Below are 17,343 nucleotides of genomic sequence, written 5' to 3'. Positions count from 1 at the left end.
TCAGTCCCTGTACAGTGAGATCCTTCCGCTAAGAGCCCTCTCCCTGCCCCAAACCCTCGCTCCCCGGCTTCCACCATTGCTGTTCTCACTGTCTCTGTGCCCTGGCCGCTTGGCTGGCTCACCGGCTTTCTCTCCTCTTCCCCTCCACTCAGCCAGAGCTCTGCTGAACACTCGTTCTTAGACCGGACGAGGCAGGGTGGAGGGAGGGGGCACGAGAGATGGCAGCACTTGGGGAAGGAGATGGAAGAGCCAAGGGCCCTGGTGGGTGGGTAGGAATGGATCTGGGGGAGTGGGGTGCTGGGGAACAGCCATGGGGCACAGTGAGGAAGAGCAGGGAGCTGACAGGCACTGGGTCAAGGGGAGCCGTGGGGTGCTGATTGGGGGCGAGCAGAGTGGCGCTGTGGGGTGGGATGGGCAGTGGTGCATGGAGGGATGCCGGTGGGATGGGGAGTGGGGAACCGAGGGCCGTTGGTGGGCAGGGAGCAGAGGGGCACCATAAGGAAGTGCTGGGGGATGGCAGGGCAGACGCCCAGGGTGGGATCCCTCTAAGCTCCAGCCGTCTCTGCCTGTGAGGCGCCTGTTGACCCGAGGGAGAGAGCAAAACTCCAAGCCTGACCCTGCTGTAAGACCCCAATGCCAGCCCGGCTGGGTCGCTGCAGGGGGGCGCACAGGGGACGGTGGGGGTGGGCGTGCTCTGGTGGGGAAGCTCGCCTGTGCCAGCTGCTCATGCTTTCTCCCCTGCAGGGAATGTAGTTCACCTGGTCTCTGCTGGGGGTCAGCACCACATCATCAGCCAGCCGGCCCAGGTGGCTCTCATCCAGGCCATGACCCAGCAGGGCGCGCAGGCGCAGGGCGGGGTGCAGGCCATGTCAGGCCCCCAGCCCACCACCATCCTGCCCGCCCCAGCCTCTGCCACCACGGCAGCCGCCACTTCATCAGCTATCAGCGTCCCCATAGCTGCCACGCCAGGTGAGTGTCAGTGGCCTGAGGGCAGATCAGGGTGAGCGGCAGGCCGGACTCCTGGGTTCTAGCCCCGGTTCTGGGAGCGGGGTGGAACTAGTGTGTTAGGGCGGAAGGGGCTGGGAATTAGGTTTTGTCCCTGGCTCTGGGAAGGGAGTGGGGTCCAGTGATTTGTGTGGGGGGAAGATGCCTGCCAGGCTCTAACCCTGCTTTCCTCACCCCCAGTGCCCTCCTCCATGGTGAACAGCTCTGGTGTGGTGAAGATCGTGGTGCGGCAGGCCCCACGGGACGGCCTGGTGCCTGCCCCAGCCCTACAGCAGCCTCCACGCCCAACCACAGCCACCACCCTGCCTAGCCTGCCGGCCGCCCTGATGGCACAGCGAGCCCAGCTCCCCGTGGCACCCATGCCGCCCGTGCGGTTGCCCACTCAGCCACTGGTTCCAGTGCGGGCACCCACCCCACTGCAGGCCCTGGTACGACCCATGATCCGGGTGGTGCAGGCGCCAGTGCCCAGCATGGAGCAGTCGGGTAAGCAGGTCGTCTTTGCCTTCCTAGATGGGGCGTTGTGCCCTAGGACTCACACTAACCCCACTTGGCTTTCCTCTGCAGCTCCAGCACCGGCTCCACCTTCTCCCGCCACGGCCGCCCCTCTTCCCACCCCCCCTGCCACCACCATCGCTGCTGCTGTCTGCCCTGCACTGGCTCCCCGGCCCGCAGCCGCGCCCAGCCCAGTGCCCAAGGAGGAACCCGAGACACTAATGCTACGCTCCACCACGCCCACCCCGCCTCCCCCGTCGCCACGGGCTCCACGGCACAGACGGCAGCCCCCTCCCCCGCCCCGGTCACCCTTCTATCTGGTGAGTGAATGTGCAGGGAACCTGGGACTGGGCTTGGGGGAAAGGGAGGGGCTGGGATAGTCCATGGGGAGGAGGATCTCAGTGCAGTGGGGCAGGGATAGGACTGGACCAGGAGAGGGGGAGGAGAAGGATCTGGACCAGCTGGGCAGGGGGGAGGATCTCGGAAGAGGTGGGAGCTGTGCTAGCCCAGACTGGCCGGGATGGAGGGGAGAGGATCTCAGGTGCAAGGCAACTCAGGGGGCGTCCCATCGCCAGCACTGACGTCCGTCCATCTGTGCGGTCCTGGTGCAGGAATCACTTGAAGAGAAGCGGAAGAAGCAGAAGGAGGAGCGCCTGGACCGGCTCTTCCGCCTCAACGAGCAGCACTGCAACCTGGCCCCCATCTATGGCACCGAGGTGCTGCGCCTCTGCACCCTCTTCCCCCCCGGCCCCCCTCGGGAGCAGGAGGAGGAGGGGCAGGAAGTGGCACCTGAGCTGGATGGCTGGAGGGGGGCCAGCTACAGCCACTGCTACATGGCACAGGTGCATCGGGACCCCCAGCACCTAGAGGCGTATTGGCAGCGGGCCTCAGCCATTGCCCAGGCCATCCTGATCCCCCAGCAGAGGGTTGAGCAGTTGGCAGACATCATTGAGAGGTAACGCCGCCCGGCGGCGCGGCTGGGCCCCTCTGTGAGGAACGGGGATCTGTGCAGCTGCCTTGGGGAGCTGGGGTTCGAACTCAGGAGTCCTGGCACCTAGGCCCATCCTGCCCCATTCCAGGCCTGGGGCTGGAACCCAGCAGCCCTGACTCCCAGGCCCCTTCTCCACCCCACTGTAACCCACCAGATCCCGCTCCCCTCCTGGAGCTGACAACGGTGGAGGCGCGTCCTCTGTCCCCTGGCCTGCTGCTGTGCCATGGCTGTTCACACCCTCAGCCATGCCCGTTGTATCTGCAGGTTCATCTTTGCTATGCCTCCCGTGGAGGCACCTGCCATCACCATTCACACCTCTCACCCGCCCCCGTCACTCCTGCTCCACCAGGCCATCTTCAAGGAGACGCTGCGGCGGGAGATCTCGCCCCGCGCCAGCGGCCTGCATCGCATCGTCTGCAACATGCGCACCCAGTTCCCCGACCTGCGCCTCATCCAGTACGACTGCGGTATGTGGGTGGACCGGGCAGTGGGGGCCATGGCTAGCTAGGCCCCTGGCCGATCCAGGGGAGGGGCGGGAAGCAGGGAGGCTGGGCAGAGATGCTCTGCTCAGGCAGGGGCTGAGGGAGAAGCAGAGAGGCTAGGCTGTCCTTGGTCCCCACCCCTGCCTGGCTGGCCTGGTCACCATCCCCATTCCTTCCTGCAGGGAAGCTGCAGACCCTGGACCTGTTGCTGCGACAGCTAAAGGCCGGGGCGCACCGGGTCCTCATCTTCACCCAGATGACCCGCATGCTGGACGTGCTGGAGCAGTTCCTCAACTACCATGGGCATATCTACCTGCGCCTGGACGGCAGCACCCGCGTGGAGCAGAGACAGGTATCACCGGCTGCTTGCGCCCATGTGTCCTGGGGGTTCCCTCAGCAGCCAGGCTAGGGACTCCTCAGAGCCCCCCGGCCTCTCCTGCTATTCATCCTCCCAGAGCTGGGGACAGAACCCAGGAGTCCTGACTCCCAGCCCCACTTCTGGAACCTCTAGACCCCACCAGCCCCATATCCTGTCTGCTACCCCTCACTGTGGCTTCCCCCCCCCCCCCCTCGGCAGGCGCTGATGGAGCGTTTCAACGCTGACAAGCGCATCTTCTGCTTCATCCTGTCGACACGCAGCGGAGGCGTGGGGGTGAACCTGACGGGCGCTGACACTGTGGTGTTCTACGACAGCGACTGGAACCCCACCATGGACGCCCAGGCCCAGGACCGCTGCCACCGCATCGGCCAGACCCGCGATGTCCACATCTACAGGTCAGCCACGCGCCCAGTGTCACCTGCTCTGACTCCTCCTGTCCAGCAGAGGGAGCCTGTGCAGTGCTTGTCCCCTCCCCTCCCACTCTGTGTGGCTGACCCTGCCCCAGAGGGTAAGTTGCCTCTCTGCCTCCCCCTGCAGGCTGATCAGCGAGCGGACAGTGGAGGAGAACATCCTGAAGAAGGCCAATCAGAAGAGGATGCTGGGAGACATGGCCATTGAGGGCGGGAACTTCACCACAGCTTACTTCAAACAGGTACCTGGTCCTGCTGCAGCCGTCGCACTCCCTGCTGCATTGCAGCCCTCGCTGACCAGCTACGTCATGGGCTGGAAGCTGAAACTCCCTGCTGGGTCCCAGGATTAGAGATTCCCAGCACCCCCAACCTACCAGACCCAGCTCCCCTCCCAGAGCTGGGGAGAGAACCCAGGAGTCCTGACTCCTAGCACCCCCTGCTCTAACCCAACAGACACCACTCCCTGCCCAGAACAGAACATAAGAATGGCCAAACTGGGTCAGACAAAAGGTCCATCTAGCCCAGTAGCCTGTCTTCTGACAGCGGCTAATGCCAGGTGCCCCAGAGGGAATGAACAGAACAGGGAATCATCAAGTGATCCATTCCGTCACCCATTCCCAGCTTCTGGCAAACAGAGGCTAGGGAGACCATTCCTGCCCATCTTGGCTAATAGCCATTGATGGACCTGTCCTCCATGAACTTATTTAGTTCTTTTTTGAACCCTATTACAGTCTTGGCCTTCACAACATCCTCTGGCAAGGAGTTCCACAGATTGACTGTGCGTTGTGTGAAAAAAATACTCCAATCCCAGAAATCTGGCTGAGTACATTGCTCTTGCTCTTACAAAGCCCCTCACTCTAGCAGGTCACAGCTCAGTATAACCTAAGGGTATCTCTGCCTAACCTGTGTGTGTCTACCCCTCAGCAAACCATCCGGGAGCTCTTCGAAATGCCCTTGGATGAGCCAGCCAAGAAGGAAGGGGAGGTCCTCACCATGGCGCAGGAGGATGAGGAGGATCCCATGGCCAACAAGCAGACCCAGATCCTGGAGCAGGTAAGCCCCACCCAGCCACGGGGAGGGCTGGGTTTCCCTCAGCTCCACCTCCCCACCCACTGAGACAAGTGTGTCTGGCTGACAGGCGCTGTGCAAGGCTGAGGACCCTGAGGACATCCGGGCGGCCACGCAGGCCAAGGCTGAGCAGGTGGCAGAGCTGGCTGAGTTCAACGAGAACATCCCCCTGGACGCGGACGAGCGGCCCAGCAAGGAGGAGGAGGAGGAGATGTCGAAAGCTGAGCAGGAGATCGCCTCGCTCATGGAGCAGGTGCAGGGCGGGGGCAGATTGGCTAGAAAGAGATCCACCCTGCATCCTGTCACTCCCCTTGCTCCTACCCTGCAGCAGAGCGAACCCTAGTGTATCTCAGCTGGGGGAGCAGCGGGTGGCTGTGTCCTTGCTGCCACCTACTGGAGGGAATGAGCCCTGCTCTCGTTGGGTGGGTTCAGAATCTCACAAGCTCTTCCAGCAGACCCTGCACTCTGGGTTTAGCCAACCATATGTGCCCACCATTTCAGGGCTCTTTTATGTGAAATAGGACCCAGGAGACCTGGCCCCCAGCCCCCTGCTGCTCTAGTCCAGCAGACCCCACTCCCCTCCCAGAGCTGGGGATAGAACCTAGGAGTCCTGACTTCCCCAATCTCTCTGGTAACTCCTGTTCATCATCTCCTGCCTTTGCAGCTCACCCCCATTGAACGCTATGCCATGAACTTCCTGGAGGCCTCTCTGGAGGACATCAGCCGAGAGGAGCTGAAGCAGGCAGAGGTGAATGCAACCCCCTTTAGCCCCTTCATCGCTTGGGGCCGGGTGGGGGAATCTCATCCTGGCTGGCCAGAGTAGCTTTGTCCACAGCCTTGGCTTCGGCAGCACCTCCAAACCTCAAGCGCGTGGCTCCCCCATGCAACGCAGCTTCGGTGGTGTGGCCGCACAGCAACCATCTCCCAGGCTGTTATGAGCCCCACTCCCCTGGGCTTATGACCTTTCATGGAGATGACACTGGGGCACCAGCTGCGTGGGAGATGGGGGTGGCCATGGGGCACTGAGGCATTGTGTAAATCCATCTAGCCCAGTATCCTGTCCCCCCTGCCACCCCAGATCACATCCAGGGGCTCTTCTAGCCAGGTATCCCATCCTCCCTGCCGCCCCAGATCACATTCCAGGGGTCCATCTAGCCCGGTATCCCATGCCCCCTGCCATGCCAGATCACACCCACAGGATTATCTATCCCCCTGTATTCTGCCCCAGATCACGCTCATGGGACCATCGAGGTACAAACACCCCTCTCATATCCCGTCCTGGATGAGACCCACAGGACCCTCAAGCCCTGTACCCTGCCTCCTCCCTGCTACCCTAGCTCAGACCCATGGGCCCATCTAGCTCAATATCCTGCCCTGGATCAGGCCAATGGGCCCATCTGGCCAAGTATCCTTCCCCCTGGCCCAGACCAGATGCTCTGTGGTTGCCTGGCAGATGACCGCTGTCTCTCTCCTTTACAGGAGCAGGTGGAGGCCGCCCGGAAGGACATAGACCAAGCCAAGGATGAGGTGGTGTTCAAGCTGCCTGACGACGAGGATGAGGGTCGGCTCAGCGAGGAAGGCTACATCAAAAAGAGCAAGAAGGCCAAGGTGCCCAGCCGTGCGGGCCAAGAGCGCACTGGCACACGCATGAGTGAGCGACTGCGGGGCACTCGCCTCTCCCTGCGCGAGGCAGATGGAGTGGACACCAAGTTGCCCCACGCCCGGCTCCCCAGCCTGCGCCACCTGCGGGGCCACCATGCCAGGCTGGAGGCTGAGGAGGCAGAAGACCACCTGTCCCTGGTGGCCCAGCACACGCGTGGCGCAGCCATCCGCAGGGACCTGGTGTGGGAGGAGACGCCAGCTTTGACCCGCAAGGCCGGAGCCAAGAGGGAGGAGTCGGGGACCAAGGTCCCCGGGGCTGGCGAGAGGGTGCTGCGGCCCATCCCTCACAGAACAGAGGCCCCCATCATCGGGGAGAGGGTGTTCCGGACCTCTCCACAGAGACCTGAACCCCCTGCCACTGGGGACAAAGTGCTGCGAGGCACCCCCCAGAGAGCCGAGCCCCCAGCCACCATAGAGCGGGTGCTCCGAGCCATCCCTCAGAGAGCAGACACCCCAGTCCCCGGGGACAGGGTGCTACGAGGTGCCCCACAGCGAGCAGAGCCCCTGGCTGCCATGGAGCGAGTGCTGCGGAGCGCCCCCCCAAGAACAGATGCTCCAGCTCCTGGGGACAGGGTGCCCCGGCTGGCCCCACTCAGACCAGAGGCAGCTCCTGCTGGGGAGCAGGACCTAAGACCTGAGGCACCAGCAGGTGCGAAGCTCCTCCAGCCAAGACCTGAGGTAGCACCTGCCGGAGAGGAGACCCCCCAGCCAACACTCCCAGCTACCGAGATGGGGATGGTCTTGGGGGCGCCGGCCCTGCTAGGGCATGAGAACATAGCACCCACAGGGGAGCTAGCCTCAAAGAAACCACCTGCTGAGCACATGCTGAGGGTGGAACCTCCACCCACTTGGGAAAAGGTGCTGGGATCCATGGAGCTCGCGACAGGAGCGAAGATGAGGAGCATGGAGCCATCTTCTGTCTCAGAGAAAGTTCCCCTACCAGCCCCCTGCAGCCTGGAGATCCCAGTCCCCCACAAGCCAGTGCCAAGCCCGGAGACGCCAGCCTCTGGGGAGGAGTCACCTGAAAAAGCCAAGGGATCTTTGGGCAAAGCTGAGGTAGCCAGAGAGCTGGCCCAACGCCCAGTGGAGCTGGACAGTGTGGCCGTGAAGAGGGGAGAGCCAGTCAGGCGTGCCCTGGAGGAGCCGAAGAGCCTGGCACCCGATAGGCCCGCAGCAGAGCTCCCCCCGGAGACGCCTGCCCACTGCGCTGCTAGGACGGGGGTCGAACCACCCACTGCTGAGCCTTTCTCCACCACAGAGGGCAAAGGGCCAGGAGAGGTGGAGCCCCAGCCAGTCTGGCCTCTCTCGGGCTCCCTGAACCAGTCCTTGGAGGCTGCCAACTCCCTGCCTCGACTGAAAACGCTGCCCCCCAGCAAGGAGCACAACGGGCTAGAGCGGCCTTCCCCTCTCTCCAACAGCCTGGCCGAGCCCCAGCCCCGAGAGCTGGCACAGGGTGCCACAGAGCCACTGGAGATAGCCACTGGGTGCAGCAGCAGCCTGAAGGAGGTGTCCAAGAGGGGGCTGGGGGACCAGGAAGACAAGCCCAAGCACCCAGACGGAGTGAGTGCAGCCAACACCGCCTCCCTGGGGCTGGGGGAAATGCAGCCAGGGACGACCTCCTCCTCGGACAGCCCATCGCCGGCCAAAACACCGCGCCGGCGGACCAGCGCTGACGTGGAGATCCGGCAGAACCACCAGGGCCAGGACGGCCCGGCTGCCAAGGTCTTGCGCAAGCTGCCAGGCCGCCTGGTCACCGTGGTGGAGGAAAAAGAACTGATCCGACGCCGGCGCAACCGCATCCACAAGCTGGACACCACCGGCAGCACCGTGGTGAGCCCCAGCAGCAGTTCGGCCCACAGCATCTCCGAGCTGGAGTTGTCCCCCTCCAGCAAGGAGCTGCCGCTGCTCCGTGACCTACCCGCCCGCCGCAGGATTGAGCTGGAGAGCCGGGCCGCCAAGGAGAGGGGAGACGAGGGATCTGGGCTGGAGCTGCCCCCCAGCCTGCCCCCGCCACCCCTCAAGCGTAAACGGGGCCGGCCCCCCAAGAACAAGTCTCCAGAGCAGCCAAGCCAGGGGGAAGCACAGCCACCACCCGGCACCCATGTACCCCGCGTCAGGAAGCCAGAGATCAAGACTCCTGAGCCATCCTCACCTAAGACCCTGAAGCAGCCGTGCAAGGGGGAGGCACGGCCACCGCCCGGCACCCTGAAGCCACGTGCCCAGAAGCTGGAACCCAAGGCCCCTGAGCCAGCCTCGCCCAGGAGCAAGACAGAGAGCAGTGAGAATGACTCCCCCCTGGAGAAGCGCCGGCGGGGCCGGCCCCCCAAGGCACAATGGGCCCCCGCCACTCCCAGCACTGAGTCACCCCCCAAGCGCAAGCGGGGCCGGCCCCCCAAGAACCCAGCTTCCCCCCGCGTGGAGACAGCAGCCCCCCGCCCTGGCTCAACCTCGGACCGTGACACCTCCGCCGAGAAGGAGCCGCCCCCACCTGGCCGCAAGAGGAGGTGGAGAAGGAAGGAAGAGCCTGGCCAGGCCCCCAGCGAGAGCTCGTCGGATGGCGAGGAGGCCCGCCCCCTCACCCGGCTGGCCCGTCTCCGGCAGGAAGAGAAGCTGGAGTCGGGCAGCGAGTGCTCGGCCCTGCTCCCATCCCAGAGCGCTGCCCCTAAGCCAGAGCCAGACGGCACCTCGTCAGGGGAGAGCAGCACCTCCGAGCAGACACCGGCCCGCTCCACCCGCCAGCGCCCTGGCAGCTTGGTGCCACCGCTGGAGCAGGAGCATCAAAGGCGCAAGCGCGGATGCTTGTCAGAGGGCGGCAAGTCCCCCGGGGCTGCCGGCTCATCGGAGGACGACGGGGGTGGCGAGTCAGAGTCCTCAGCAGAGTTGAGCGGTGAGGAGGGCGAGCGGCGGCCCAAACGCCGCCGCCGCCACGCAGGCCGAACCACCGGCAGCAGGAGGCGGCAGTGCCCCCGGGGCAGTTCGGCCGACCGCATCCTGCGAAGCGCCGCCGCCACCCCAGCCGGCAACACCCGCTCGGCCACCGGCACCACGCCGGGGGGGGTGGCTGGAGCCCCCACCCCCTCGGCCACTGCTGCTCCTGCCGCCATGGTTACCTCCTCACTAAGTATCAGAGGCCGCAAGCCCAAAACGTGACCACAGCCTGGGAGATGCCAGAGTCTCTTCCCATTGGGATAGATCGGAGCTCACCTACCCACCCACCCCCATCCCTGCCCTTCTCGGGCAGCAGTACGGCCACTCTGGGCGTCCCACATCTCTGCCATCCCCGTCTGGACTGTTAAACCACTACTTGAACACGGGAGGGGCTGGTGGCATAGCTATCTGGTTCCCCTGGCCCCGACACACGCTTGGCTCTGGGCACAAGCTAACCCAGCTGCAAGCCTCGGCAGCCTAGGGTACCCTGCTGCTCCGCCCCGGGGAAGAAGTATCCTGTGAGGGAACAGGGCTCCCCTCCTTGGCATCACGGAGCAGGCAGGGCAACAACCAAGGCGGGTGGTATACACAGCTCCACCTGGTTCTGGGCATGGGATTAGCCCAAGGCCCTGGCTGGATTGGGCCGGGCGTTTCACCCCCTTTTTTATTTCTATCCTCTTGCCCAATCCAGGGCTGGTTCAAATCCCCCCCCCCCTTCCCCAGTGGAGGGAGCTCCCCCCCCCCTCCCCAAATTCTAAAAACTCGCCCTTTCTTTTTAACTAGCTTGGGTTGGTTTTTAACTGATGCGACCAAATTCGCGGCCTCCCACTCCCGCCTGGGGTTTTTCTCGATTTCCTTCCTGCTCTTCCATGCAGGAGCCAGGTTGTCAGGCTGGGGCAGCCAAATCTGGCCGCTGGGGACAGACTGGAACACGGGGTGCAGCGGCCCCCCAACACACAGACACACACAGGAGAAATTGTCCTCTTTTTAATTATGTACATTTCAGACTCTCTGCTCCAAGGACTCTTGGGGCTCTGATTGGTTGGACCCCCCCAACACACAAGCCCCCCCACCTTTCTCTTTATGTACAGCCCTTGTTGTAAAATAGGTTCTTTTGAACATAATCTATGCAAAGGTTATTTTGTATAGGGGAGCACACCATTCCCCCCTCCGTGGCAGGACTGGGGGCGGCAGCGGTTCTCTGGGGTTGGGGGGGGAGCGTGTGGTTGGGGAGCAGGGGGTGTAGGGACTGGGGGGGAAGTGTTCCCATGGAGCTGTCTTTCCTACTGAAGCATGTTCAGAACGTGTACAGAGGTCCGATGTAATCTTTCTTCAGAATAATGCTATGAATAAAGTGTTTAAAAAAAAAAAGAAAACCCGCCAGCACAGCCCCGGCCTCTGCAGTGTGGTTTGTGCCTCCTGCACCCTCCCATCCACTATCTCAGCCTTCCCTCGCGGCTATGACTGTCTCATCTGATCTGCCACAGTGCTTTTCACCTTCCACCGCAGCCTGGCATGCTCACGCACTGGGATTGTGGGCATTTTCTGCCATTTCAAGGGGCTTGGGCACTTCACTTGTCTTCCCCACCCCTCCACCCCCTGGTTCTTGGGGGTTCAGCAGAGGACTGAAATGCTTTGGGCTAACTAAAGCTGTTGGGCTCCACATGGGGAAGTGGGTTGGATTTAATGGCCTGTGCTCTACAGTGGGTCAGAGTAGATGCTCTGTGGGACTCCTGGGCTTTGACTCTGTAAAACAGCCCCATCTGGAGCAGCCCAGGCCACAGTTCCCGGGTCGAACCCTGTATCTGATGGCCAAGCTAGAGCATGCCCTTGAGAAGGGACATAGGGGCAGCCAGACTGGCTCGGAGCCAATGGCCATCTAGCCCAGTATCCCATCTGGCAGTGCCCAGTACTAGCCACTTAAGAGGAAGGTGTGAGAACCTCCCACAGGTACTCCTCCCCTGTATTGCTACAAGGGGCTGTGAATATTGTGTGCTTCAGACTGTCTGGCCTGGCTCACTGTAGTGCCTTTTGGAGGTTTTCAGGCTTTAAATGTGAGCTGCCCTGCTCCCCAGAGATGATACGTGTGGTTCCAATATCAGTCGCGCCTTCCTGTGCCCTTGTGTGGCACAGCTGGGGGCATGATACATCCATTACCGTACTGGTAACATGCCCTAGCCAGGTAGCTGACACTTCCCTGTGCCTTCGATGGCACTGCGGGGTGCATGACAGCAGCTGCTTTGCTGGGGGAGGGGGGGAGAGGAGGATTTTTGAATGCTATTTTTATGACCCAGCTGGCTGACTCAGGGCCTCTTCCCACTTGGTCTGGCCACCCCTTGGGGGGAGAGTTCTCCTCCCTGGGCCGGGGGAGATCAGGGCTAGGGTTTGAGTTGAGCCCAGAACTGGCTGGAATCTAAACCCCTGGAAGGGCAGACCCTGTGCTGGCAGAGGAAGAGCCATGATCCCATGGGGGGAAATGACAAAGGAACAAGGTGTGTGCCAGGGAGCCAGGATGGCTCTCAGAAGAGAAGGGCAGTGTGGGGCCATGGCTCCTTCCAGTGGGGGCTCTTGGAAGCCTGGCTTGTCCATGCCGCCCTAAGGCCTTGCTCATGCTGGCGTCTAGGTGACTAAGGGCTGCTGCCTTGTTTGAAAAGGTTATGCAGCGTCATGCGAATACTCTGCTGGCTGCATCGCTCCCTCGGGAAGCTGCTCTCTGTTGGCTTTTCTACTGAGAGACGGGGTGCTGGGCCTCAAAGACCTCCTCGGGATGGGTATGGGGCCTGCCCTGGTGGTACAGCAGGAGCCCTGGGCGTCCAGCACATTAATGGCCGGGACGGGACAGAGCACAGATCCTGTGACTCCACGCTACCCTCCCTCTGCCCTTTAGAGTGTTGTGTGTGTGTGTGTGTGAGATATACATACACCCCTCTCCCTAGTCCCATATAGTGTAGAACCTGGTGTGTCTGTGCAATCCATATGCCCTCCTGCCCACCCTGCATTCCACTCTGCCCTGTGCCCCACCCTGCCCCCTGTTCACCCTGTGCCCCACTCCCAGCCCACCCCACACGCTGCCCTGCCTGCTCCACACCCAGCCCCTGCACGCTCTGCCTGGCTCACGGTCTCCGCGGAGCCTGCGTTCTGTGTTTCTAGATCTACACATGGAGACTTAGCCGTATTTGAACACACAGGATTTGCTTGCAACCCATTTACCAGGCAATCCAGATTGCTCTGACTCCGCGACGTCTCCTCGTCTATATTTACTGCTTCCCCCAATCTGTGTCATCTGCAAACTTTATCAGGGAGGAGTTTGTTTGGTGCCAGGCTACTCATAAAAACTGTACATAGCGTAGAGCCAAGAACTGATCCCTGTGGGGCCCCTCATTATATCCCAGCCCCCAGGAACTTCTCGCACCAAGACACAGCCCCACCCACCCCACTATACCCAACTCCGGGAGCCCCTGGCAGTAAGAAGCAGCCCTATCCCCCCCACCATACCCCAGCTCTCAGGAACCTCTGCCACCAAGACCCAGCCCTATTCCCTTGCTATATTCCAGACCCCAGGAACCTCCAGCACCAGGATGGCACAGGGTCTGGGCAGGTGTCTGAGGACATCAGGTTCCCGCCTGGTTCATCACCACAGTCTCTGCCTCATCCCCTGTGGGTTTCCCAGTGCAGCCGTTCTGCACGCCGAGTGCCATCTCCTCTGCCATGGGGCACCGAGGGCTCCCCCAGGGTGGGACTGGGATCCAAGCCATGGGGGGCACCTACAGGACAGAGACATGAACAATCACATGGCCCTGCCCTGCTCGCTTTGGCTGCTGCAGTCCCGGTGTGCTTCCAGCTCTTCCCTTGGGCAGGGAAATCAGGGTGCCAGGGTCCCCAGCAGCTCCAGGAGCCAGCCAGTCCCCCCCAGTCTCTGGTTCACAATCAATTCCCCTCCCCAGGTCTAATTTCTCTCTCTCCATTTCAAACACCCTCCAACTCACGGGCCATTTCATCTTGAATGGTCCCTTAGCACAGGTGTCAATGGCTTGTGCTAAACTATCTGCTCCTCCTGTTTAACTGTGACCAGGGTTGTCAGGTGTCTGGTTTTCGAAAAGGGCCCCTGGCAGCTCTGGTCAGTACATTTGACCAAACCGTTAAAAGGCCAGCTGGCCGCAGCGGGGCTAAGGCAGGCTCCCTGCCCAGCTCCTCGCGGTTCGCAGGAAGCGGACAGCATGTCCGGCTCCCAGGCAGAGGAGCGGCCAGGGGGCTCCGTGCATTGCCCCCACCCCGAGTGCCGGCTCCATAGATCCCATTAGCTGGGAAGCCATGGTGGGTGCGAATCTGGGGCGCCATGGCTGTCGCCAATGGGAGCTGCAGAGCCGGCACTCAGGGCGGCACCTGCGGGCAGGTGCAGCATGTGGTGCTCCCCGGTCGCTCCTCCACCTAGGAGCCGGAGGGACATACCGCTGCTTCCTGGGAGCCGCATGTACTTCCTCCATCCCCGGGAAATGCCAGGGCAGCGCTGGTGGGTCTGCTAAGTGACCACCTGAGGTCAATGCCTCCCAGAGCCCCCTCAAACTGCAGCTGCCAGAGCCACCCAGAGGCCACACCCCAAACCTCCTCCTGCACCCTAAACTCCTCATCCCCAGCCCCACCCAAGACCTTGCACCCCCATCCCCTGCCACAGCCCAGAACCCCCTCCCTCATTTCTGGCCCCCCGGCGGACCCTCCCCCCCCAAGCCCCAGGCCCACCCCCCCACCCACACCTCAACCCCTGTGCCCCAGCCCAGAGCCCCCTCCCACACTCCGAACCCCTCGGCCACACACCCCAGCTTGGAGCCCCCTCCTGCAGCCCAAACCCCTCAGGAGAAGGAGCCCACCCCCCATGGGAGAATTGTCTCACCTGGTGGCAGGGTCCTGGCCTGGGATCCCAGCTGCACCCGTCTCCCTCTGCCAGTTTGTCCGCACACCAGTGAGTTCCCGGTCCAGGTCTGGCAGTGCCTCTTTAGGGCTGGGCCCAGCCTCTCAGCATGAGCTCATTGACTCTGACTCAAAGCTGGCCGGCTGCCTCGTCAAACGCCCTCACCCACCATGCCCCTCTGGCCGAGTCCCTGCCAGGTCCCCAGGATACGGTGGACACTCAGGCTGGTTCAAGCAATGGGGAATCCGCCCTCCTGGGTTCTAGCCACAGGGATCTGTGGGGCTTGTGGGTTAAACCAGAGGATGGCCTGTGAGTCAGGACGTCTGGGTTCCTAGCCTTTCCTCTGTCTCGTAATGCATGTCTCTTCCCCTCTTTGTGGCTCAGTTTCCCCCTTGTTGATGCTGCGTTTCTGTTGAAATCCTGATGCCTCTGGGGCATGTGACAGGAGAGCTGTTTGCCATGGGCTAGGAGCTAGTTTCTGGGGCAGGGGAGCCGTCTGATCAGCTATGGCTGCCTCCTTCAGTTAGCTTGGGAGTTTTGCTCTCTCCATGCCTGGCAGCCCTGCCCCTGCCCCCCAGGCAGCAGTAGCAGCAGGACAGAGGTGTGTGTGTGTGTGTGTGTGTGTGTGTGTGTGTGTGTGTGTGTGTGNTGTGTGTGTGTGTGTGTGTGTGTGTGTGTGTGTGTGTGTGTGTGTGTGTGTGTGTGTGTCCCTCTGCCTCTCAGCATGTGTCTGTCCAGCAGCCCCAAAGCCGAGCAAATGCATCACGAGCCCCCATTCCCTCTCCAGGAGGGGCTGAATCAGGAAGCACTTGGGGCCCAGTGCTGGGGATGATGCATCCTGGGACTGCCCGAACCAGGAAAATTGCAGTCATCTGGTCTTTACTCATTCCTGTGCCCACAGTGTTGGCATGGTGCCACCCCCATAGCCTGGCATGAGACCCCTCCCCCTAGGGTTGCCAACTTTCTAGTCGCACAAAACCAAACACCCTAGCCCCGCCCCTTCTCTGAAGCCCCACCCCTGCCCTGCCCCTTCTCTGAGGCCCTGCCCCTGCTCACTACATTCCACCTCCCTCCGTGGCTCGCTCTCCCTCACCCTCACTCACTTTTACTGGGCTGGGGCAGGGAGTTGGGGTGCGGGAGTGGGTGAGGGCTCCGTCTGGGGGTGCAGGCTCTGGGGTGGGCCAGAAATGATGGGGTTCAGGGTGTGGGAGGAGGCTCCGGGCTGGGGCAGGGAGTTGGGGGGTGGGAGGGGGTGAGAGCTCTGGGCTAGGGGTGCTGGCTCTGGGATGGGGATAATGGGTTTGGGTTTGGGGGGGAGGCTCAGGGCTGGGGCACTGGCTTACCTCAGGCGGCTCCCGGTCAGTGGCACAGCGGGGTGGGGGGGGCTAAGGCAGACTGCCTGCCTGTCTTGGCACCCAGTAGCACTGGAACATTTTTAGTAGTGGGGGTGCTGAAAGCCAGCCCCCTTACCTATCTGCGACATGGGACAAATGCCTAAATATCAGGACAGTCCCGATAAAATCTGGTCACCCTAGAGAGAGGAGGAGGAGCCTCTTATGTACCTCTCTAGCACCCCCAGGAGCCTGGACTGATTAACACCAGCTTGTGAGGGAGCTTCCTGTTTCCTGCTGCTTCCCTGAACCCACTTGAGGAGAACAGGCAGTCAATTGAGGTAGTAGGAGCCAGTTAGGCCCTTAAGACGCTGATATCTTCCCTCACTCAGACCCTGCTACCAGCCTGCTTATTTGTCCCCTTCAATTGAGTGTTGAGAGCCACTCTAGCTGGCACAGAACAGCAGTCATGAGTGAAAGAAGAAAACGCCCCTCTGGGGCAGCATTCAGAAAAAGAAAGAAAGCAAAGGAAGCTTTTCTATCTAAGCAGGAAGGAGCTCTCCTGAGATACATAGACACAAATGTTCATGGTGAGCCTTCAGGCCCCAGTGAGGATGTGAGTGGTGAGGAGATGCCTGATCTTCCAGTTAGTCAGAGTGCAGGTGACCTGGCAACTACTGCAGCATCCATATCTCCATCTCCAATGTATGAAACCTGTAATATTCCTGAAGAAAAGTGTAGATCAGAGAAGAGTGTGGTGGAGGCGCAAGACACAGCTGCTGCTGAGTTTAGTTCCTTAAATCTAGATGATCCAGGACTGTGGACCCACTTGAGCAGTAGCCTGAGGGACTTCCTTGTACTGCATGGGCCACAGCAGGTGAAAAACGTCATGTTCCCCAAAGACAATGAAAATAGAAGTTTCCATCCAACATATTACTGGCGTGAAATCCCCAATGGTGACAAAGTGGAGAGGCCATGGCTTATGTACTCAAAAACCCAGAATGCTGCATACTGTTTTTGTTGCAAACTCTTCCAGTTTAATGTTCCAGCCACATTGGGTTCTACAGGAACAAAGGACTGGAAAAATCTGGCTAGAAATCTGGCATGCCATGAGAAGGCAGCAAATCACCAGAGAGCATTCCATAGGTGGAAAGAGCTTGAGATGAGACTAAGGTTAAAGGCCACCATAGATGATCAGCTTCAAGAGAAGATTGCATCAGTCTCTTTACTGGCAAAATGTTCTGAAAAGGCTCATTGCCATTGTGAGAATGCTTACTACCCAAAACCTAGCACTGCGTGGCACTTCAGATCAGCTGTATGTGCCAAACAATGGAAACTTCCTTAAAATTGTGGAGCTGATGGCTGAGTTTGATGCTGTGCTCCAGGAGCATCTAAGAAGAGTCACCACCCAAGAAATGGACACACCCCACGACCTTGGAAAAACAATTCAAAATGAGATCATACAATTACTGGCAACAAAAGTCAAAGAGAAGATTGTGGCAGATCTGAAGTCAGCAAGATATTACTCTGTTATTCTGGACTGCACACCGACATCAGCCGTACGGAACAAATGACTTTAATGGTGTGTTTTGTAACAACAACAGAACCTAGTGAAAATGTCCCTGCAATGGTGGCTGTCAGAGAGCATTTTCTAGAATGTATTGACATTGATGATACTACAGGAGCTGG

The 17,343-nt window shown here is 60.9% G+C and overlaps 1 protein-coding gene across 4 annotated transcripts in view; it reads left to right on the top strand.

Annotated features, from left to right (window-relative positions):
* SRCAP (Snf2 related CREBBP activator protein) overlaps nucleotides 1–10,805 on the top strand; it is a 28,869-nt gene extending 18,064 nt beyond the window's left edge. For all 4 annotated transcript variants that reach the window (XM_034768170.1, XM_034768169.1, XM_034768167.1 and 1 more), the window contains exons 23-34: nucleotides 745–969; nucleotides 1,186–1,488; nucleotides 1,570–1,817; nucleotides 2,109–2,452; nucleotides 2,753–2,955; nucleotides 3,153–3,322; nucleotides 3,548–3,744; nucleotides 3,887–4,001; nucleotides 4,684–4,812; nucleotides 4,898–5,080; nucleotides 5,492–5,575; nucleotides 6,307–10,805. In XM_034768170.1, the coding sequence (XP_034624061.1) occupies nucleotides 745–969; nucleotides 1,186–1,488; nucleotides 1,570–1,817; nucleotides 2,109–2,452; nucleotides 2,753–2,955; nucleotides 3,153–3,322; nucleotides 3,548–3,744; nucleotides 3,887–4,001; nucleotides 4,684–4,812; nucleotides 4,898–5,080; nucleotides 5,492–5,575; nucleotides 6,307–9,639 (5,534 nt within the window). In that variant the 3' untranslated portion in view covers nucleotides 9,640–10,805. The remainder of the gene's footprint in view (nucleotides 1–744; nucleotides 970–1,185; nucleotides 1,489–1,569; nucleotides 1,818–2,108; nucleotides 2,453–2,752; nucleotides 2,956–3,152; nucleotides 3,323–3,547; nucleotides 3,745–3,886; nucleotides 4,002–4,683; nucleotides 4,813–4,897; nucleotides 5,081–5,491; nucleotides 5,576–6,306) is intronic.
* Nucleotides 10,806–17,343: the final 6,538 nt, after the last annotated feature.

The sequence above is a fragment of the Trachemys scripta genome, chromosome 4, assembly GCF_013100865.1.
Source record: "Trachemys scripta elegans isolate TJP31775 chromosome 4, CAS_Tse_1.0, whole genome shotgun sequence".
Taxonomy (NCBI): domain Eukaryota; kingdom Metazoa; phylum Chordata; order Testudines; family Emydidae; genus Trachemys; species Trachemys scripta.
Note: the sequence above shows the minus strand (reverse complement) of the source record. Positions and strands in the feature narration are given on the sequence as shown.